Source organism: Macrobrachium rosenbergii, chromosome 5, assembly GCF_040412425.1.
Source record: "Macrobrachium rosenbergii isolate ZJJX-2024 chromosome 5, ASM4041242v1, whole genome shotgun sequence".
NCBI classification, from domain to species: domain Eukaryota; kingdom Metazoa; phylum Arthropoda; class Malacostraca; order Decapoda; family Palaemonidae; genus Macrobrachium; species Macrobrachium rosenbergii.
Window position 1 is genome coordinate 54393047 of NC_089745.1, and position 24346 is coordinate 54417392.

The following is a 24346-nucleotide window of genomic DNA, read 5'->3' on the forward strand; positions in this document are numbered from 1 at the left end:
ATGTTAAAACTGGGATGACTGAAAATGTATAAGATTCCGACAAAATTTACCCTATCAATTTATTTCCCAAGGTTGATACTTGCTGTTGGTTATATTTTGGACAGTCACACAACACGTTTGCCTGTTATCAACACTTTGCATTTTGGGCATTTGGGAGGAGGGCCATGTGGACTGCTCATCAAGTGTCCCAAGTGTCAAATGAGTATGGCCTATTCACAGACACGTCAGAATTACTTGTGTGCATCTCTCTCTGACATGATGAGCTCCATTTTCCAACATTGGATTTTATCTGTTTCAATTTATTATTTATAGGTTCCTCGTCCCATAGATTTTGCCATTTATTTACAATGATTCTTTTTATATCTCTTATGTAATCACTAATTGGGATTTTTACATTTGCTCTTGCCATGTGGACTGCTTCTTTAGCTGCCTTAGCAGCTTCTTCATTTCCTTTAATCCCTACATGGGCAGGGATCCAACATATTTCAATATTTTTTTCCATTATTATACAATTTGTGGAATTCATATTTAATTTCCTGTACAATATTACTTTTTGAGTAGTCACCTTGAATGGCTTCTATAGTGCTTCTTGAGTCGCTAATAATCACAAAATTATTGAATGATATTTGCTTTATAATTTTGATGGCTACTGTGATTGCACACAACTCTGCATTATTAGGCAAAGATAACCGATAAGACTTGTTCTGGGATATAGCTGCATATCCTACTCCATGTTGTGATTTAGACCCATCTGTATAAATTGCATAATGTGAACTTTTTTGTTTTATATGATCTATGGTTTTATTAATCATTTGTTCTGCGGGCTTTATGCGTGATGCTGTATATGGAAAAATCATCCATATACAGGTTACTTTTAATTCCGACTGGTAGCATGTTACTGTTATCATTAATTGCTAATGTAAACAGAGTACCAGATGAATAGCGAAATGCCATAATAATTCCTACACCAAAACCTGGAAGAGATCCTAGAAATGTGAACAATTATAGGCCAATCTCTTTAACAAGTTATCTATGCAAATTGTTGGAGAAAATGGTAAATGCATGACTTACATGGCACATATGGCAAAATAAAATTTTAACTCCTTCCCAGTTTGGCTCACAACGTAATTGATCTACATTAGATTCTCTATCTAATTTGGAAGACCACATGTAGAGGATTTGAAAGAAAGCAAATTACAGTAGCTGTCTTTTTTGGCATCCAAAAGGCACACGACACTCCATGGAGGTATGCAATACTAACATCATTACATACTAATAACATACGTGGCCATCTTCCTAAGTTTATTAAAAACTTTATGACTGATCACACTTTCCAGGAAAGAATAGATAATGTTTATTCCAAGACATTTCCACTTGAAAACAGAGTTCCAAAAGGGAGTGTCCTTAGTGGTACTCTGTTTGCATTAGCAAGTAATGATATCAGTAACATGGTACAGGTCAGAATTAAAAGTAACCTGTATATGGATGATTTTTCCATATATTATGCAGCATCACGCATAAAGCATGCAGAACGAATGATTAATAAAACCATAATAAAAATCAATGAATGGACCTCATCTTTAGGCTTTAGATTTTCCATACAAAAAACTCAAGCTGTCATGTTTTATAAAAATAAAAATTGGAAAAAAGGTGAAAAAATAGAACTGAAAATCAGAAACCATAATACAGTACAGTATATTGATAAGCCAAACTGCAAAATTTTTAAGATTAATATCTGATGCACACCTGAATTGGAAAGCCCATATAACTTATATAAAATCAAAATGCAAAAGGGTGCTAAGTTGTGGTTTTAATTTGACTTTCGTTAACTATTACATCTTTACTATCTTAATTTAATTTTTCCATTTTGATTTTTTTTAGAATATCTACAACACTGATATATTTTTCTTTGTAATATTCTAAATGTTCAATATACATACAACCTTCTTCATGAGCTTTGATGTTTGTTTTTTCCTTATTCCTATACCTCATGAAATTTCTTATGGTGTTGGTTAGGCTTTCTTTAGTTATAGTTTTATTTTTGTGGCACATTGCTAAAAGCATTTACTACAACCACATGTATCTTGATGTTCATTAGTTTGTTGTTCCTTCTTGGTTTTTCTTGTGGTACCTATAATTGGTGATGGGTGAATTTCTTTGCTTTCATTGTAGTTATCTATGTTTTGGTTTTCCATTTCATCTGAATTTTGTGATTCTGCTCCTAGAAGTATTATTGTTACTATATGGGAGACAGTGGAATGTTTGATTTAGTGTTCTGTTTCTGAACTTTAGCTTCCGGTGAGATTGGTGGGTTATTTATCTTTTTACAGCTTTGTTTGGTGGAATTAGGTGGGGTCTTATCTTAGTGCCTCTTCCAAGTTGTGTTATCCGTTTTGTCACATTCTTGTGATTCAAATTCTTCGTCTTTCTCTATGTCAATATTCATATCTATTTCTGTTGAGGAGGTAAATCTATTGCCCACTGTGATAATGTCATTGTTGTATGAAATCTCCATAGAAGAGTTCTTTTGATCATGTATTTTTTTTAGCGATACTTCTTTATTTTTATTGTCATTCACTTCAGTTTGGGTATTGTTTGATTTTGAAGTACTGTATCTGCATACCTAAATTTCTTAGCTGGGTCATTCAATCCTCTCACTTTCAGTTCTAACTTTGCTTCCCTGATCAACATTCCAGTTCATTCTTGTAGTAATTTAAGTTCAGTATTGTAAATATAGAACATACGTTTTATATTGAGCATGATGTTCTAGGCCACAATTTATGCATTTTGGTTGGCCAAAGTCCCAGCGTGTTTTATGTTCTTGTCAACTGCAATAGGCATATCTGGGAAAATTTCTGCATTTAATGGCTGTTTGGCCATATTTACAACAGTTCTTGCATTGGATGGGTTTGGGAACATAAGGTCTTAGCTCCCTGTTTAATCCCAGTATTTTAATTTTCAAGGGCAAGGTTTGGCCACTGAACTTTATTTTTGCTATTTTGATAGATTTATTTTTGTCTTTCCTGCTTGGGACCTCACATATTTCGCAGTCTTCAACACTATTGTATCTTTTTTTTGATGAATCTAGAAAAACTGATTTGTTTTGGATTTCTTCTTCTAGATTTGGTGATATTACTGTGCCTTGTACACTATTCATGGTATCATGCCTTGTAACGCTTATATTTATGTTCTCTATATTTTTAATGTTTTGATAATTTTCTGACTGGATTCTAGTTGTTGTTTCAACCAACCATTCCCCTTTTTTAATTTGTCTTCTGCTCATCTCTTGTGATGGGCATCGGTTCAACAGGTAATTTTCCAATTTTAATAATATATCTTTGTCAGCTTGTAAATTCAAAAACCTGGACCAGTTTGATTCTCCAAAGAGGGAATCAAGGTGAACCAAGGTTGAGTCATGTCTATATTGTCTTTTATATTTATTCTTTTAGGCTCCAAAGGCCCCATAGTTGAAAAGTTTGAACTATTTTTTGTTCCTTTTTTTGATGGGGACACAGGCACAGAAACATCTGGTTCAAAGGAGAATGGTTCTATTGTAACAATACCAGGTCCTTTTTTCACAGGGATATTCTTTTTCTCGCATGGGTCATCAACATTTGGAGAATTTTCAATCTCCAAAGTGGGTCCAAAGGTCGTCATCTGTGCCAAAACAGTATCATCAAAGGGCCCAGGGGTACTCGACTCTATTCTTACTATTCATAAAGATCGAATAGAAAAAAATAATAAACCTGAAAACTTTAAAAAGTTATCATTAACCTTTCATGTTATTCTTCCACTAATGGCACAAGTGATAGCCAACTCACAAATGCCCACTCCCTACCATACCCCACAGGCGCTGGCACAATACGATTAGAGTGGCCCAAGTGTAAGCCAAACCTGCTTGCTAGGACCGAGAATATTACAAAAATACAATCATCCCCACCCTAATTGTATTATGGGCAAACCAGATAGAATGCCGAGAGTCATCCCAGAGCCAGACACCCCCTGGAATCCATGGCCCAGCCCCGCAGAATAGTTCCGCCCTTAAGATATCAATCAGATGTCTCTAAGGTCCAAACATTATCGGGTAGTTGATGATCCTACCACAGTTCTCACTTAGTCCTAAACACGGCGAAAGGGCATTTGGCCGACAACAGACAGAGCTTAGGATATAAAGCCCTAAAAGTGTAGGATATAAACCCAGTCCTAGCTATGATGTCTTTTCCTATTTAACAGGCCCGATAAATTTTAGCAAAAGTGGAAAATTCCACAAAATTAGTCCAAAGAAATGTGTAATAATATATAAGACTCTTGGACTCAAACCCGGGAACAAATTCCTGGGGGTTTAAGGGCCCCCCTCACCACGTCAAGGTGGTCCCACATCAAGGGGGACTACTTATAAAAAAAAAAAAAATTGCATTTCATAATACATCTTAAAAATGTATGCACATCAAGATACCAATTCCTTGAAAAACATACTTAAAAGTAAACACTGTAGTGAGGACATAAATTACCTTATTTCAAAAGATGCTTCATGAAAATATTTACAAGCTGGGGAATGACACATGAGGAACATTTTTATCGACATTAAAGTATCACTGAGGAATAGGACTATGTTATGGACATCTTCGATAGACAACTGCCTATTTGAGCTGCTCAAAGCAACAGGCAACATATTTTCTGCTACTCCTAATTTATCTTCAATATTATCAAATGCCTGAAAGTAAAAAAAAAAAAAATGATTACCATCTAATACAGATACTAACAAACAATACTGTATGATGTATATATCAGAGTACCCAATTTTTACATGAATTAAAACTTTAACACTTAAACCACAGAATTATAATTTCAAAAGTATCTTTTTACTAAATGTACCCTGACATGACAAAGTTCTCTAAGTTGAGTGGTAAAGGTCCAAAAGTAAATATAAGCACATTCACTTACTAAAGTTACTGTGGGTATGGTTTCCGCGAGATCTGTATAATATTTTGCTTGGCACGTAAATATGTTTCCAACCATCTTGGAAATCATCGCTTGGTTTGTATGACCATACAAGACACAGATATCAAATATCTTGCATATATCAAAAATGAAGTTTTCATATATTATATCACCAAAAACTGACGGAGTAATATGGTTTTCCTGAAACAGATAAAATTAGAATTTAAAACTAGTTGTCAGCATCAATGATAACACAAACTCTCCTCCTCAACTCACAAGCAACATTCAATGCATTTATGAATGACATAATTTTGCACTAAAATATTGTAAAAATTCTGAGAATTATAAAAACCAACTTCACATGCAAATATAGGAGGGAATAACTAACAAGAGAAATATCTTGTATTTTTATAATTATTTCATATAAACCCACTGCAATAATATGTCTTTTGTCATTTCGAGTTTCAGCATATTCAACTTTACACAATTTTTTTTTTAACGGGGAAAAAATCAAATTCAACAGAAATCCCTTCAGCACAATCAAGTTTTCTGTACAGTGTATAATGCTGTATGAGCCACGGCCCATGAAACTTCCAGCCATGGCCGAGTGGTGGCCTGTCCCATGGCGTTGCCAGAAGCACGATCATGCTTAACTTTAACCTTAAATAAAATCAAAACTACTGAGGCTAGAGGCCTGCAACATGGTATGTTTGATGATTGGAAGGTGGATGATCAACATACCAATTTGCAGCCCTCTAGCCTCTGTAGTTTTTAAGATCGGCAGGTGGACAGAAAATGTGAGGACAGAAAAGTGCAGACTGACAGACAAAGCCATCTTAAATCTTAACAGTTTTCTTTTACAGAAAACAAAAAAACATTGTCAAAATAAATAAAATATAACTTTTCAGTAATATAGTACACAATACAACCATACACAAGCTTAAAAGTATAAAAAAAAGTCTTTATACATGACATTCAGCTGTAATTGTACTAGTGTTTGGATGCATGACAGCACTTACTCTTGGAAGAATATTCAATTGCATGCTTGTGTACATGATATGCAATGTCTCGCTGGAAATAAATTGGTGCCTTTAATATCTGTCTCATGGCTTCGAAGAAATTCCTCATCAACTCATGAACCAAACCCTCTAGGAAAAGATCAGAAGCCACAGGCCAAGATAAGGAGAATGCAATGATCAGCTAAAGAAAGTCAACAGGTTTAAATGCCACATCCCCTGCAGAAATAAGCATTTCTCAAGTCTAGAGATGCAAGGAAGACCCCCTTGCATACTGACCTTCTGATGGGTTCCATTATCTCCATCTACAAGAAAATCAGATGAAGAAACTTGTTAACCATTTCGATTACCGATGAATAATATAGACGACATCTAAATTTCAGTCCTTTACACATTTATGACATAAGCAAATGTCAAAAACGTAATAAAAAAAATACATTTCTTCATGCTAAGCAAGAGTAATTTGTTTCTACATTAAAATGGTGAAGAAAGATGACGAGACATTCCTTGGCTGCTTTTACCTGTATGTGGAAGGTGCATCCCATTGATTTTCCAAGCATGGCTTGAAGGAATTGCACAAATCTGCAGCCAAGATGAGGGTCATTTTTGCTGAGTGTTCCCTATATTTTGTTATACATATTTTGTTATACATATGTAACACGCTTTGTCATTCATTTTGGAACTGCTTGTCATTCATTTTTTCATATTTTTCTTTGTATAATCACAGCTTTTGCATTACAATAACTATGTAATTTATCTAGGCATGCTACGGATAATACGCTAAGACTTTATTGCAAATAGTATTTTTTGGGCAAATGTTTTTTTTGGGGGACGTTCACAATTTTCCCATATCTCGTAAACTCTACTCATTATTTCACCTACGTTAAGTTATTTTAGGGGCTTATGTGCTACGGATAATAAACTAAGACTTTATTGCAAATAGTATTTTTTGGGCCAATGTTTTTTGGGGGACATTCCCAATTTTCCCATATCTTGTAAACTCTACTCATTATTTCACCTACGTTAAGTTATTTTAGGGGCTTTTTTATGCCATTATATACAGCAATCATTCAGCTGCAAAATGACACAAAACTGAGCAGTCTACCTTGAAATTTTCAGAGCTACATGTCTTTGAACAAAGAAAGTATGGAGTTTTTGCTCATATTACGTCGGTGACTGCCAATTTTCTCAAGGTAAATGTGACACCAAACTGTCATTCATTTTTTGTATTTTCCTTTCATAGTTTTTTTGGAAATTTTTTTTTATGAGGAACGTGCAAAATTTTGTTGTGTTTTGTAATTTATACTCATTATTTCACCTACATTAAGCAATCATTAAGTTGCAAAATGAAACAAAATTGAGCAGTCTTTGAACAGAAAAAGTTATAAACATTTACATATATTTTTACGCCCACTGCACGAGTCGCTATCACTTCCCTCAGACATAATTGTTTGTAAGGGTTGGGATGACTGAGGTCTATAATCAGTTGTGTAACACCTAGCTTTAGCATTATCTCTCTGATACAGTAGCTCTCTTCTGTGGCACAGAGGCCTGGCACTTATCTGTTCTGGATTGGAGGACTCCAAAGTGACAGATTGTCTTAGCAGTGGTGGACCTTTGTCAACTGCAGAAGTTAACCTTGAGGACCTAGGGTTCCAACCTCATATCTTGCCCCCTAAAACCTTTGAGGAAAGGCCATGACCAGAGGAGGGACTGGTGGGGACAGCCAGCCTTCATCTCATTCCATGGCCTCAGCCTGTTGACTTGTGGTTGAAGTGACCTCGGCTGCATAAAACAAAGGGTGCCTAGGAACTCTGAGGTTGAAGAGCAGCTCAATAATGATGGCAAGATTAGGGGAAACCTCTCTGGCTTAAGTAAGAAAACTGAAGATACTGCAGAGTGAAGGGTCTCTTGCACTTACTAGAGGAAGTTCAAAGTCAGTGCAGAGACTGCTGACTAGCAGCATACAAGAATAAAAGGCTGATGAGGACAAATTAACCCAAGCTGAAAATAGCAGGCCGGGTAAGAGTGGAGGTCCTTATATACCACATAACCTTGCTTCATCACCACACTTACCAGCAGGGATATAGCATGCCAGATGTGAAGAACACAAGATATCTTTCACAATTGATCCCTGATCCTTTTTTCCCTGCCAAAGAACAACCAGATTTTCTGAAAAGCAGCACCAATATGCAGCAGATATGCCTCTATGTCAAACTTCTCAGCTCCCAAGGCCCTTTATTCCTCAAACCATTAGACTGTGGAACAGTCAGAGGTCTTTTATCCCTCACACCACTCGACTGTGGAACAGTCTCCCTCAGGATGTTGTGCAATTGGAACATCAAAAGTTCGAGCTAAGATGCAATACATTACTACCCTAAAACAATTCTCCTTGCATTTTACCTACAATTTTATCAATTTCTTTATTAATTTGTTAATTTTTTTTCTAATAACTGATTTCTTTCTGCATTTCCCATTACCCTCTGTTCCTTCAGATGAATGAACACCATATTCCTTGGAAGCTTGAATTTCAAATCAATGGCACCTGTGGGCTTGTTCCATATAAATAGGGTTCATCTTTTGATTGGAGTTCACAACACTAGATCAAAATGGAAGCAATTATGGTGTCAGCATCTTAAGTAAAACATGGCACCTTAGCTTGAAATTAGAACCCTTTCATTTGATAAAACTGTCAAAGGCTATGATATGCACTTCTTACCCTCCACATTCTTGGCTCCCAGAGGAGGTATTAAGGACAGGGAAACCTCATCCAAAGAGACTCAAGTCTGGACTGCAAGGGGGATGCCACAGTCCTATAACAAAGAACTGGAGGAGACATCCTGGAGGTCCTGCCCATATGATGCTTAAAAGTTCTTTTCTAGGCATAGAGAAACCACTGATCAACAAACCAGTTAACACATCCTGAACACAACTGTGGAGAACACTGTTGCCCTTGGCACAAAGGCAGTGTTAAATGAGAACTTTTGAACATAGACATGAATGAGCTGCACACACACCCACATAATGTCCTGCGGCATAATGAAAACAACAGTACTTCCCAAAATACATACAATGGAAAATGGTTTCAAATAACAAATGCACTAAAAAATTATATAACAGAGTATGGGGATTTAATTATAACATTAACCCTTAAACGCCGACTGGACGTATCATACGTCGACTAAAATTGTCTGTTGGGTGCCGAGTGGACGTACCGTACGTCGACTACAAAAAATTTCAACCTTCGGTCAACTTTGACTCAACCGAAATGGTCGAAAAACGCAATTGTAAGCTAAAACTCTTACATTCTAGTAATATTCAATCATTTACCTTCATTTTGCAACAAATTGGAAGTCTCTAGCACAATATTTCGATTTATGGTGAATTTTTGAAAAAAACTTTTTCCTTACGCCTGCTGGTAACTTTCGGCCGAAAATTTCAGAAATTCTTTCGTCATTTTGTCGTAAGTTTTGCACTGTTTTATATTAGCCATTACACAAAGTTTTATATATGAAAATGTGCGCAATTTCATGTAAAATACAGCAACATACAACCCATGGTTGTAGCTTTTATCAGTTTGGAAATATTTTCATATAAACCATGATAACTGCCAAAATTTCAACCTTCTGTCAACTTTGACTCGACCGAAATGGTAAAAAAACGCAATTGTAAGCTAAAACACTTACATTCTAGTAATATTCAATCATTTACCTTCATTTTGCAACAAATTGGAAGTCTCTAGCACAATATTTCGATTTATGGTGAATTTCTGAAAAAAACTTTTTCCTTACGTCCGTGCCAGAAATTCTTTCGTCACGTTGTCGTAATGTCTGCACCGTTTTATATTAGTCGTTACATAAAGTTTTATACATGAAAATGTGCGCAATTTCATGTAGAATACAACAGAAAATAACTCATGGTTGTAGCTTTTATCAGTTTTGAAATATTTTCATATAAATCATGATAACTGCCAAAATTTCAACCTTCGGTCAACTTTAACTCGACCAAAATGGTAAAAAACGCAATTATAAGCTAAAACTCTTACATTCTAGTAATATTCAATCATTTACCTTCATTTTGCAACAAACTGGAAGTCTCTAGCACAATATTTCGATTTATGGTGAATTTCTGAAAAAAAAAAAACTTTTTCCTTACGTCTGCGCACAGTAACTCGGCCGAACATCTCAAATTCTTTCGTCACGTTGTCATAATGTTTGCATCGTTTTACATTAGTCGTTACATAAAGTTTTATATATGAAAATGTGCGCAATTTCATGTAGAATACAACAGAAAATAGCTCATGGTTGTAGCTTTTATCAGTTTTGAAATATTTTCACATAAATCACGATAACTGCCAAAATTTCAACCTTCGGTCAACTTTAACTCGACCAAAATGGTCAAAAAACGCAATTGTAAGCTAAAACTCTTACATTCTAGTAATATTCAGTCATGTACCTTCATTTTGCAACAAATTGGAAGTCTCTAGCACAATATTTCGAATTATGGTGAATTTTTGAAAAAACTTTTCCCTTACGTCCACGCTCGGTAACTCTGCCAAACATCTCAGAAATTCTTTCATCACTTTGTCGTAATGTTTGCACCAGTTTATATTAGTCGTTACATAAAGTTTTATATATGGAAATGTGCGCAATTGCATGTAGAATACAACAGAAAATAACTCATGGTTGTAGCTTTTATCAGTTTTGAAATATTTTCATATAAATCACGATAAATAGAACAAATTCGACTTTCGGTCAACTTTAACTCGACCAAAATGGTCGAAAACTGCAATTGTAAGCTAAAACACTTACACTCTAGTAATAATCAATCAATTAGCTTCATTTTGCAACAAACAGGAAGTCTCTAGCACAATATTTCGATTTATGATGAATTTTTTAAAAAACTTTTTTACGTCCGCGCGTTACGAATTAATGCATCATTTTGTGATAATATTTTCTCTGTGTTGCTTTGATTGTTTTACAATTTGTTATATACCAAAATCATTGCAATTTAGTGTACAATACAAAGAAAAAAAAATAACTCGTTAGCTTTAACGTTTAGCTCACAGCGATTTGTATACAATTATATAAGAAATTTTTTTTTGCACTGTCATATATTTCAATATTTATATATGATGATATTTTTTTTCATTTCTGATGGTTGCATACTAAACTTCAGGCAATGACAAAAAAAATGAGCCAAAAATGAACTCTTAATCTTAAAAACTAAGCGTGCTGTGATTTTTTTCCACTTCGGCGCTAACTCCTGAACGCCGCTGGCATACGACAGACACTTTTGTAAGTAGAGGCTCAGCGTTAGAGGATTAATATTCCATCTTTCTGCCATCCTCCTTATGTTTTCACTTTGAAATTCTCCCCTGTTGTCTGATAATATTTTAGAAGGTGCTCCAAATAAAGCAAACCATCCGTCAAAAAGTGTCTTTATAATAGTTTCTGGTTTCTTGTCTTTTATCCAAAAAGCCTGACAATACCTCGTTGCCATATTTAGCATTACCAATAACCTTCTCTCTTCTCTCTCTCCCACATCCATTGCTACAACTTTATTAAATGTTTTTCTCCAAGAAAATCACACTACTGGTTTAGCTGGGTTTCTTTTGTATCTTTTACATACCTCACAACTTGCAATTAAGTCTGTAGTAACTTTTTTATTACCTCTTTTTCTTTCTCTCTCAAACCATCACTCCACTGTGCTTCTTCTGTTAACTTCCATATTTTATCTCCACTTCCGTTACCAAACTGTAGATGTAACTTCATCATTGCACCTTTAATTTCCCTTAGACTCTTTCCCTTCCATCCGTCCAGTAACAATTCTTCTATCTTCCTCCTCAAAATTGGTATTCGTAAGTGGGCCTGTTTGTCTTCTCTTAACTTTACCTTCATTTCACCTACAACTTCTATCTTAACATAATTCTCTTGTAAATTTATAGTTATACCCATTTTACTCATGGTTTTCTTAACTATTAACCATGGTAGATCACCCTGCAAAATTTCTGTCTTCAAATAAAACTTTTCGTTTTTCAATATCACTGGTACAGTACTTCCATTACTCCTTTCGACTTGTATGATGACTCACCAAAATTAAATACTTTATTAGACTCTTTCTTAGTATCTTTCAATCTCCCCAACTCAACCTGATTCAAACCCACGAAAATGCGTGCAAGTCACAATCCCCTCAAACTATTGATTTACATCCTGTGTCTAAAATTGCATTACCCTCTTCCCAAGGTTCTTCCTCTATTTTACTAACTTCTCCTATATAAACTTTTTCTTCTTCTTGTTCAGTTTCTGATTTCTTCTTATTTTGAAAAATCTGAGGACATTCTCTAGCCCAGTGCCATACCGATTTGCATATTGCACATAATGTTACTTTCCCTTCCCTTCCACCTCTACCTCGATTACACTTCCCCGATATCTTTAATTTTCCCTCCCTTTCCCAAAATTCGCATAGCCTTCTAATCCCAACCATTCCCCATCCTCTTCATTCCCTAATCCCTCAAATATTCTTTTCGTTATCTGTGACTGTTTTATATTCCAACTTTCCTTGACCACAAGCTGCTAATACCATTTGTTTTTTATTTTCTGTTAGATTTGCTTGTTCTAGTACATGAAACCTTTTGCTTCCCCTTCAAGCATGCTTTTCTCTATCACTCTACTACACTCTGACTCTGCCTTTTAATACCTAATTATAAAATCTCTCATCTTTCCACTAGATTCTCTATTTTAAAATAATTTTCATTTTACTGTAATTTTCCAATAACGTATCTTTTAGATACACTTCATCTAGTTTGGACAGGATTATCTTTGAACCCTCTTTATCCTTAAGTTCACCTCTATCTATTCCTTCTGTTACTTCTAAAGCTTTTTCTTTGAAGCTCATTCTTATCTCTATTCCCCGATGTTTCACTTCTCCACACACCACCAGCCAACCTTCAATTTGTCCTCTCCATCCTTTATAATCGCCCTGTGTCCCGCTAAATCTCATATAGTCTCTTCTCCATTTCATCTCCAAAAGTTTACCATCAGATATATCCATTTTTAACCAACCACGCTCTGCTACCACTTGAAAGTTTTTCTAGCCTAACCCGTCCAAAAATTATACAATTATGCAATCCACCCACCTGTTCACATTGTTCTTCTTTTATAATATAATCCAGCTTTCGACTACAAAACACCACAAAACAGACTTACAACCCAAAATTAACAACCTAACCATCAAAGAGCTCTCTCTACCGCACCACAGTCTTTTCAACACTCCCACCTGCATTTGTTTTCATTTTGCTCCTTCCCGCCATTTGTTGTCCTACGACGTCACTTCCTATAACGTCATACCACAAACAGATACTTTTTAACCATAAAGAATGCTCTGCTATAAAAACATTTTATAAAATTAAACATGTGCTTTTTATACATTTTGTAATGCCCATACCTTTCACTAATGCAGAAAATAAAAATAAAATAATAATGATTAAACTTCTACACTAACATACACCCTAATCAATAGCGAAACTGGCAAGCAAACTGAAGGACAAAATGAAATTAATTACAAATAATGACATTAGATACTTAAAAAATATTTCAGATACTTGAAGTAATCCCATGAATGCATTAAAGGAATCAGAGCCCCCAAAAGATAAGATGAGCTAACAATCCCCTACCAGTCAAAAAAAGAAAACTGCCTTCTAAACAAAGTAACTTGATTCACTGTAATGATACAGCAGTGGCTTGAGATGCAAAGGAAAAACAAAATTCAGTAAAACAGCATAAATTCAATAAACACCATACAACACTTCAGAGTGTAACAATCATAATATAAAACACAAATGACAATGAATGGCACATCCACCAAAAAAAAAAAAAAAAAAAAAGATATTAACCCTGGAAGAGCTTCCTAAAACACATCTGCAATCAAATGAATCTGCACAGAAGATCTTGTGAGAAGGTTTGGGTATGGGGAATAAGGCCTGTCTTTCAGCTGATATGACTGGTGAACTGTTTGCATGGAATATGGCCATCTATAATTAAAGGGTTAGTATGAAAAACATATTTTACTATAAAAACATTGTGTTACTATCTAATATGTATTCAAATTATAATTTCACAGCACCCTACTTACCCTAGATTCTTTATATGTAGCCATCCGAATAAAAACTAACATCACATGTCGGTGTATAGATTCTTCAAAGGTTGCTGAAAATTCCCTAGTTGAGATACCCGCATTATCTAATGAACCATGAAGGCTTCTTCTTGCATTTACTAAATATGAATCAAGGCAAGTATGTACACCAGGATCATAGACCACTTTTGACCAAAATCTGTAAAGTACATAAAGCATATACTGTACATACAAACTGATGTGTAATCACAAGGCACAAACATAATAAACTTTGAGATACAACAGCCAATGAACATTGAAATACCAAATTCTCATAAACAATTTTTTTAAGAACAAAACTCATTTTTTTTTTTTTGGTACAGTCTGACCTATTTAATCCAGCAACCCTGGGACCAGGCCACTTGTGGACCACAGAAAATGTCAGAGGACAAAAATCACCCCTGAAGAAACCCCTATGTAAACAATCTTATGAGCTCATTCCACATATATATTGCTGTTATCAAAAGCAGAACAAAGCTTATGAATAATTACTGTCATTTGTTAGGTTTAGTTCCTAATGAAAGTTTTGGCCTCCTCCACAAGCATATCCCCAGAAATGCTTACACCTTCACTACATCGAAGCTTAAACCACTTTATAAGCTGTCAAATTCTGGTCCCCTGGCACCTTTCCATGATACTCAGCACTTCAAACTTCTTTTTGCTTGGTCGTATCAAACGACTTGATGAGATCAGAAAGGTCCTTATTTGAGGAGATATCTAAACCTCTATGTCTGAAAACAGAGCTCAACATTGTTTTGCAGCCTTTAATGGTTGAGGTGGACTGGTAGACTTCAAATATAGAAGATTTCCGCCACAGACGTCTTAGAAGACGAGATGTTGTTTCTCCTGCACCAGTCACGGAAGACTGCCCACTTGGTATGGTAAACTTTGCTCGAGGAAAGTCGTCTACAAGGAGCAATAGCATCTGCAACTGCGTTTGAAAATCCTTTCACTCACACCAATCTGAAGACAGTCTGAATGCGGTCAGAGCCAGAGTGGACAGTCCTTGATGTAACCTTCTGAAATGTGGTTGTCTGAGCAGACTGGGTTTTTGAGGTAATAGTCTTGGAAAATCTACAAGAAGCTCCAGCAAGTCCAGGAACCATTCTCGGGCTGGCCAGAATGGGACTACTAACATCATCTTTACATTCTGATGATTTCAGAACTTGTTTAACACTTCTCTCACCATCCTGAATGGGGGAAATGCGTAAAGATCCATGTTCAACCAATCCAGAAGCATCGCATCTGTCACCCAAGCTTGTGGATCTGGTGCTGGCGAACAATACAGGGGAAGACAATGATTTTTTTGCGTTTGCAAACAGATCTAGAATCGGTCTTCCCCACAGCTTCCACAATTCTATGCAAACTAGAGGGTCTAGAGTCCACTCCGTGGGAAAAACTTGTTTTCGATGGCTGAGTTCGTCTGCTAAAACGTTGCATTTCCCTTCAATGAATCTGGTTAGGATCTGGGTTCAATTCTGATCAGCCCAAATGAGAAGGACTCTTGCTGCTTGGCAAAGGGAGAAAGAATGAGTTCCCCCTTGTTTTCTTATATAAGATAGAGCCGCGGTGTTGTCCGAATGGACGGACACTGTCTTCCCGGACACCTCCTATGCAAACGCTTGCAATCCCCAGTGAATTGCCGCCAATTCCTTCACGTTGGTGTGCCACTTCATCTGTTCTGAAGTCCACAGGCCTGAAACTTCTTTGTCTCCCAAGAGGGATCCCCAACCTAGGTCTGACGTGTCTGAATAAAACACTAGGTTGGGGTTCAGAGGGACAAGCGACTTCCCTTGAAAGAGCATGTCTCTTGAATTCCACCAGGCCAGATCTTTTATTTCCTTCGTTATTGGAAAAACGAAAGAATCAGGGTGTTTCCTCCTGTTTCAGTTGACTTTCAGAAAGAAATGTAGGTTTCTCATATGAGGCCTTCCTAGGGACATGAACTGCTCCATGGACAAGAGTCCCGAACAGGCTCATCCAGCTGTTCGCAGAACAGGACTGAAGGGCAAGAAATTTGTTTATCTTCTGAAGGCAGGAGTTTATCCTTTGGGGGAGGGAAAAACTTGAAAACTCCATGAGTTTATCCTCATCCCCACACAAGCTACCTCCAGAGAAGGAGTCAGTTGAGATTTTTGGAAATTAAACAAGAGGCCCAAATCCTGGGTGAGAAGAAAGGTCTTGTGAAGCTCCTCTGCACATTTTTCCTTCGACTGGGAGCGAATAAGCCAATCATCGAGATACAACAAAATGTTGACTCCCATCATGATGTAACCATTTTGCCATTGGGGCAAGAACACGCGTGAATACTTGTGGGGCTGTCGACAAACCAAAGCAAAGGTCTCTGAACTGGTACACTTTGCGCTGGAACACAAACCTTAAAATTTCCTCAAATCCTGACAAATTGGGACATGGACGTAGGCGTTTTTCATGTCTATCGCGATCATCCAATCTTCCAGACAAGTGGATGCAAGGATGGACTGGGACGTCTCCATCTTGAACTTGGTTTTCTGTACATACAAGTTCAGGGCACTTACATCCAGGACTGGCCTCCAGCACCCCGATGCTTTGGGGGCTACAAACAGTCAATTGTAGAACCCAGGAGATGAGGTGTCCTCCACTAGCTCGACTGCTTCTTTTCTGAGGAGAGCTGTCACTTCTTGGGAGAGGGCTCAAAACTTCTAGGAGTTTGACGAGTAGGTCTTCAATAAAACAGGCTTGTTGCTCAAGGGGGGGTTTTTTCCAGAAACGGGATCGAGTAGCCTTCTCTTAGAACTTGGACAATCCAACTCTCCACTCCTCTTGCTTCCCAAAGCTCCTAAAAGTGTAGGAGTCTTGCCCCAACAGGTGTGCAGAGGACTAGATCCTCACTTATGTGCAGGTGGTTTGCAGCAGGACCTCTTGATAGTTCTGGTGATAGGGGCATTTCCGCGAGGTCTGGGGAAGCCTCTTTGTGTGCCTCTACCGCGAAAGGGCTGGGGTTGGACAAGAGAAACTGTCCTGGGGGAAAGGCCGGAGACTCTCTAGGCGTCTGGTTGATTGTGTGAGGAGGTCCTGTGCAGTCACAATCTGCAGCTCAGTCAATTGAGGGAAAAGGTGCTTCTTGTCCAGAGGCGAGAAAAGGAATGTGGACTTCTGGGAGGGAGAAACTCCCTTTGTGGTGTATGAACACCAAAGCTCCCTTTTCTTGAGGATACCCATTGCAGAAAGGAAGGATAATTCAAAAGAGCCATCTCTAATACCCTTACCCAGGCAAGAGATGACTCCCAAAAAATCTGAAGGGAAGTCTTCAGGGATATGAGGGCACTCCTTCACTTTACGAGCAAGAGCTCCTACTGCCCAGTCAAGAAAGCTGAGCACTTCAAAGACTTTGAATAAATGCTTGATCACATGGTCCAATTCTGAGGACGAGAACAAAATCTTGACTGCACTGAATGCCAACCATCTGGAGGAGTCAACTAAACGGGAGAAGTCTCCCTGGGAGGAGGCAGGCATTCCCGTGGAAGGAGCCTCTCCAGTTGCATACGACAGTATAGACGGAGGGCAAGAAAAGGAGGCTCTTCCCTGCTCCCTCTTGCTTGAGAGCCAGTTCTTTACCTCAGGGAGAGCCTTCTTAGATGAAGAGGACAGTACCATTTTAGGCAGTCTTGAAGAAGGCATCTGGTTATCCAGCATGTATGTCGAAGCCGGAGATGCCGGCTGCAGGAGAGAAGTGATCAGGAAAAGTCACCAGCAGAAAATTGAGTAAAGAGGCGTACGCCGACGGAGGGGGAAACAGGGTCCGCTACTTCCTCTTCCTCTGCATAGATTGGCGACAGATCCGCAACGGGCTGGGGTACCGATGGGGCTTTCTGAATTAAGCCCAGGATACAGTAAACCCCCCGTATTCGCGTTCTCGTGATTCGCGGACTCATGCATTCGCGAGTTTCTCTGTGGAACATATCTAGCCATTATTCGCGGAAAATTCGCCCATTCGCAGTATTTTTCACTGAGAAATATTCACTAATTACTGTATTTTTATATAATTTTCATGAATGTGATAAAACTATTAAAATACTCAGGTATATGCATTTTTACAGGGTTTTTCTGTGTTTAAACTATCAAAATGGACAGTTCTAAGTGTTTTTAGAGGGGTTTTAAGTATTCGCGAATTTTAGCTATTTGTGGGGGGTGTGGGACGCATCCCCCGCGAATACGGGGGGTTCACTGTATTGTCCAATTTGCATTGGATCGACTTAACAGAAGGATCCAAAACAGAAAGCGCAACTGCCGTAGCCGGAGCAGGTAGAATCGAAGAAGACACAGGCGCTGCCAAAGAAACGGATGAAATCGGGCGCTTGGAAGCGGAATTAGCATCTTGCTGCAAGAGGGGAACGGGAGCCAATAGGCGCCTGGGAGTTGGTGGGCGCTCAGAAGCCAATGGGCGCTCGGGAGCCGACGGGCGCTCGGGAGCCAAAGAGCACTCGGCAAAGAGGAGCTCAGGAGACGATGGACGCACAACAGATGCAGGGCGCTCACAGAGAGCCACACCAGAAGAGGCACCATGAACCACTGGAGAAGGAAGTTCTGGCGCCACACAAGACTTCTCCACCAACGAAGATTCAGGAAAAGCAGATTGTACAGGCGCTACAAGAACAGGAGTTGGGCGCATGGGCGCTGGAGAGCGTTCCAACATCACAATCTGTCTCGGCAAGTCCTCCGAAGCAAAAGAAGTGCGCTTAGAAGAAGACGAAGTTGTCAATGCCGAAGAGCGCTTCCGAGAAGTAGTGTGCTTAGAAGATAAAACTTGTCCCACTAACACTGGTTGATCCTTGGGGAAACGTTCGAGACTGTCCCAGAAGCTACAGGAAGGAAGACATTCTGGAGAAGCCTCTTTAGCCTTCTCAGTCGGAACAGCTGAAGGTTGAGAAGCACCCGCGGCGCGCCTCTTCAGAGGAGGAGATTCGCCTTGCCATTGGCGCCTAGGACTGGAGTCACTGCTGGGTACACTAGATGACATATGATCCACTTCCAGAGAGACACCTTTCCAGCGGTGCTCTGTCGTAACCTGGGAATCGGCAACAGATACGACTGAGGGGGCGACTGCCTGTGGGTAGACCCCACCTACGTCCTTTGGGCTGCCAGTTTGGCTCCTCCCAGGTTTAGGGGAGTTTGCCAGGGACCTTGGCCTAGGAGAATCGGTGGGACAGACAGCCTCCTCCTCCACTAGCACTTCACTATTACCTTTCACATTCACTTTGTCCATTTGTCAGAAGCACCAATTTTCTCCTTTGTGTCAACAAGTAATCCAAACTTAAGGTTAATTCTCAATTCAAGGCTGGTAATGAGGTCAGGATCAGGAGTAAGGGAGCCAGGGTGCAGAGTAATTGGTACAGAGTGAGACATGTGATCAGGTGGAACAACGGATAAAGAATCAGAATTATCAGACAAAGATTTTGCCGACACCTGACTAGCTAAAGTCTTCTTAGTACTAGCTTAGCCGCTGCTTTTCTCTTTTTATCCCTGTCTAATTTCGTCAAATGACTATTCAAGGTCTTCCACATTTTTGGATCCCAAGACACACTCATTACAGGTCAATTCAGGGTAACATATTTGACCCCTGCAAGAAATACAAAGAGTATGAGGGTCATAACAGGCTTTAGTCAGTCTCATATTGCAACCTTTACTGCAATACCTAACACTTTGAGAGCCCAAGTCAGACATGCTGACAAGTCGAGTCAAAGAAAGTCCAAATAATTGTCAAATTCGGTAATACTAGTCTTTATAGAAAACCTGACACTAACTAACTGTGCCGAAAAGGCTACCATAAGCGAATACTTCACCAATAATCCAAGATCAACAAAGAAGAGAAATTTCAAAAAACTGCTGCTGCCAATCACTGTAACCACAGCCATCACCCGACAGAAACATATTGAGCTTGTTTGCTAAGCTGGTTCCTCTCTTACCCTGAAGGTGGGCGGGATCACTCGCCTAGCCAAAACAAAAATAGCACTACCACAAATTTCAAAATTCTAGCTGCCCGTTAATAGAAACTAATAGCTATGTAATTACTTGGTAAGTGGCTTATATAAAACTGTTGTTTTACTTCCTGTATGCAATACTGAATGCATTACTGTCATATTTTTAGCGCATTATAATTTATGAACATAGCAATCAGGTGCCATTTGCATTCTGGTAATGTTTACATTCTTAAAATCATCAGCTGACTGACATTTATCAGCATCATCACAGGCATTAGCTGCTAAATGAAATGCATGTCAGAGTTCATTTTTTTTCGTAAATCATCTAAGCCGAGTTTAAAAATGCAACTTATTTTATTTAAAATTGCAGCAAGTTAAACGAAGTAAGGGTGTGATTTCACCAATATCAGATGTTACTTTGGCCTCTTCCAAAACATTTTATGGCCTGCACATTATTCATATCTTCAGCCATAGCTAAACCCGTAAATTTAGTGGCATACTTTTCTGACACTTTCCTCTCCATTGTATGATGGATGAATAAAGATTTATTTTGGTATTTATGGACATCACCATTGAAAATTTGCAAACTGTTGACAAACCAACAACTTTAATGTAACCCTTAATAAACGTGTGTTATTTATGATAACTGACATCGGCAAATGGCTGTTTCTCAGTTTGATTGTTTATGTCTACTTGCTGTTGTTTATACCACTGTCTTGCATGCAGTAGTACGTGGTTGTTAATTATAATAAAAAGTAATGAGGTCGGACAGTACAAGCCCATCACTACATCTGTTTTCAGGTGTGTCCACTACTCTTTCTGGAGACACTAAAAAAAAAAATAGATGAAAAATCCAGTTCACCATCAGCACATCTAGGCTCCATAACCCCTCTCTCTACAGATAACGGTCATGTCAAGTGTTGTCTGACCAGTCTGCAAACTCTATTGGATCAGGAGGGGGAAAAATTACCTTGTAAAAATATTTTATACCAAAGAAATTTATTTTTAACAATTGTATTAGTTTTGGCACAAAACCCATTACTTAACACTGCTTGAATAGCTACTTCGACAAAAGGAGACTTGCTTCCATTTGAACATCGACCCTCAGGGGCTTGGAATTAGTGAACTACTGGATGAACTTTTTAGCATCAGTAAACCAAAACATTTCATTCTTCTCTTCATCTGCAGTGTAGAGGCAAGTACACCAGTAGACCTTGTTGCACAATTTGACCATGACTGGAAGGAAGAGCACAGTCCAGAGCATCTTCTTCTATTGAAAGGGAGTAGCAAACTGGCTCATAGCTAAAAGAAAGCTAATTAAAAACAAGTACAGTAAAAGGATTTATGAAAAAGTCCACAGAGTTAAACTGATATTTCTTTATAGGTGTGCTTTCAAGATGACCTGATTTAACCAGAATGGGAACTGTAGAGTCCTGAGAGTGACACCACTTTCAAAAGACTGGCACATGGATAGATGGCACAGCATTAACACTTGATGACAGCCCAAAACAAAAAGCCTCTCCTGAGGTGTTGCTAGAAGTCTTCATGCTTCCAGATTGGGGAAGCTGAGATTTGGGCGATATTCCTGAAACAAGGTTGACAGAAAGCTTCTTCCAGCATGACAGTGCTCATGGGAGGTCCACCTGACGTGCAAGAAGGTCCAGGAACCAGGCCAAAATGGGGCTATGACCAGACTACCCCAGGGATCCATGAAAAGATGCTTGCCCACATCATCTTATCTGGTAGAGCTGGGCAATAGTGTAGAAGCTTGTGATTGAGGCTGGTGGTCAACAGGCCTAATAAGCGAGCTCCTAATGCTTCCAAAGCATATTAACCTCTAGAGATGCAGGGATCACTTGGCCAAAGCCTTATGAGATCCTTATGAGAAGTTGGATAAGTAAGAAGCCATTTATAGGAATGGATAAAAACTAAATGATAGGAAGCAAAGCAGCAATTAAATATCTTTTACCATGTCTTAGAGGCTTATAAATCACCAAAATGTCAAGAATTACTACATACTGTATTTGGAAAGGTAAAATACTCTTCACTAATTTGGATAAAATAAACTATTCAAAAACCAACAATAGCACTGAATATGCACAGACAACATGCTTATGGCTTATATTAAAAAAGTCATGACTGAGTGCAATGTGGTATGAGATTCCCCATACCAACTGCCAGGTCAAACATATTAAAAAAAACACTGGTGTCCTAAAAAAAATATAGTGAAGAGAATGTAAGTTATATCACTCTCATTACATGTTTCTTGGCCCAAATATTTGGAAAAACAGATAAATAAAAATATACCACAAATCTACACAGATACTGGCAGTTCTTTAACTGTTTATGATTTATTCACAAAATGGACAATACAGAGTACTGTATAACTATAACCATACAAAACCAAAATAAACTCCTTACCTATGATGGGGTAGTCTTAATAGATAATTTAAGTCTTGCTCCACATACTCTAAAAGTTCCAACCACATTTCCTGAGCTCCAGGTGGAAACATCCCATCTTCATCTACAGGAGGTGGCACATATCTTACTAAAGTTCGTTTTTCAGCCCATCCAATGTGCTGTGAAAATAAGGAATCCTTAACTTTATTTCCACCAAGTTCCAGATACTCCCTAATCCCGAAGCACATTTGATATGACAATGGGTAACCCATTATCACCATGTGTCTCAAATTTACATGTGGAGCTTTTTGATAAACATTTTATTCCTGAGATTTTTCAAATAACTGTACCATAGTTTCAGCAATTAGATTACATTCTGGTTATTATACCTCAAGACATAGGTGTAAATCTCTTGGAAAAACTGAAAGAACAAGTCTTATCTATCAAATTCATGCTAGAAATAAAAAAAGATGGTTGTCTGCTCTTCTTGGACACTGTTATTCAACATGAACATTTTCAGTGTGAATTTAGTAGATACAGAAAGGTAACAAATATGAAGTTTTCATAATAAAACCAATATTGTAATACTTACCTGAATTAGCCCTGGTCACTGACCAGCCCGAACTATATCCCCATAATTTTACCCACTTGTCTGTCAGCGTTACCAACGCTACAGGAAAAATCTTGTCAAATGAGTTATCTGAGGTACTGTTGACAACGCTGCTGCAAATACCAGCCAACAGAGGCCGACATCCCCAACTGAGTCACTCACTATCAAAAATTGAAGTGGGGAGGAGGGTGGGAATCAGTCAGGTGTTCAGGTAAGTATTACAATATTAGTTTCATTATGAAAACTTCATATTGCAATACACCCCGTGAACACCTGAATTAGCCTGGTTAACAAAATTTTAATGAAGGTGGGATCAATCTAATTCAGCCTGACCTGTCAACGGAGAATAAGCAGGTAACTCATTATCAACCTACTATGTGTAAATGTATGTGTAAATGTATGTCACCAAATCAATCAATGCTTTCGGTGAAGAGACATGCTGGAGGGAGACCCATCTAGGTTGCAGCACGCCCCCTTTTTACAACTGTAGAGATGGTAGCTCACCATATCAGTCAATGCTTTCGGTGAAGAGACATGCTGGAGAATACTTTGATCGCCAGTCAGGTCAGTACTGTCTTGGTCCATCGACCTCCTATGAGGCTCCTCAGAACCTCTCATGTATGGAGGAGTATGATGCACCTCCCATATGGCTATTCAGAGCCTCTCATGTATGGAGGAGTACAGTGAACCTCCCATGTGGCTATTCAGAGCCTCTCATGTATGGAGGAGTACAGTGAACCTCCCATGTGGCTATTCAGAGCCTCTCATGAATGGAGGGATTGAGGCAGTGTGCTGAGGCGCTGATCCTCCAGATAAGGTCCAACGATCGACGAGCGAAGAAGTATCTCAGCGCCAACGAAAGAGCCTGGCCTACTAGAGAAACCCCTTGGACTCTTGTAGGGACATTATCAAACACTAAGATACTTAAAAACGTACTAAACCTAAGTTCATGTGATTATACTATTAAGATTCTGGTGACTAAAAGGAATTCCTCTATCTGGTTAACCTAAGAACCTCTGCACTAAGAGAATACCACCTCAGCTAAATGAACACACCCTAGATAATACAGTTAGCCAATACACACGGACTAAGAGAATAACCCTCCGACGAGGCGAATTGAACGTCTCTTAAGTAAAAGGAAGAAACATTGAGACGGACTTCCAAGAAGCCACCTCCAGAATAGAAGACACTGAACAATTCCTTAGAAAGGAAGATGAAGTGGCCATACTCCGAATACTGTGTGCTCA

At 38.4% G+C, this 24346-nt stretch overlaps 1 protein-coding gene across 2 annotated transcripts in view; it reads right to left on the reverse strand.

Moving 5' to 3' along the window:
* Positions 1 to 24346, reverse strand: part of LOC136838806 (activating signal cointegrator 1 complex subunit 2) — a 151419-nt gene that overhangs the window by 98528 nt on the left and 28545 nt on the right. The window contains exons 3-6 of one of the 2 annotated variants that reach the window (XM_067104397.1): positions 22511 to 22668; positions 14091 to 14289; positions 4945 to 5142; positions 4512 to 4714 (exon numbers count right to left, since the gene is read on the reverse strand). In XM_067104397.1, the coding sequence (XP_066960498.1) occupies positions 4512 to 4714; positions 4945 to 5142; positions 14091 to 14289; positions 22511 to 22668 (758 nt within the window). The remainder of the gene's footprint in view (positions 1 to 4511; positions 4715 to 4944; positions 5143 to 14090; positions 14290 to 22510; positions 22669 to 24346) is intronic. The other variant, XM_067104398.1, reaches the window with a different exon arrangement.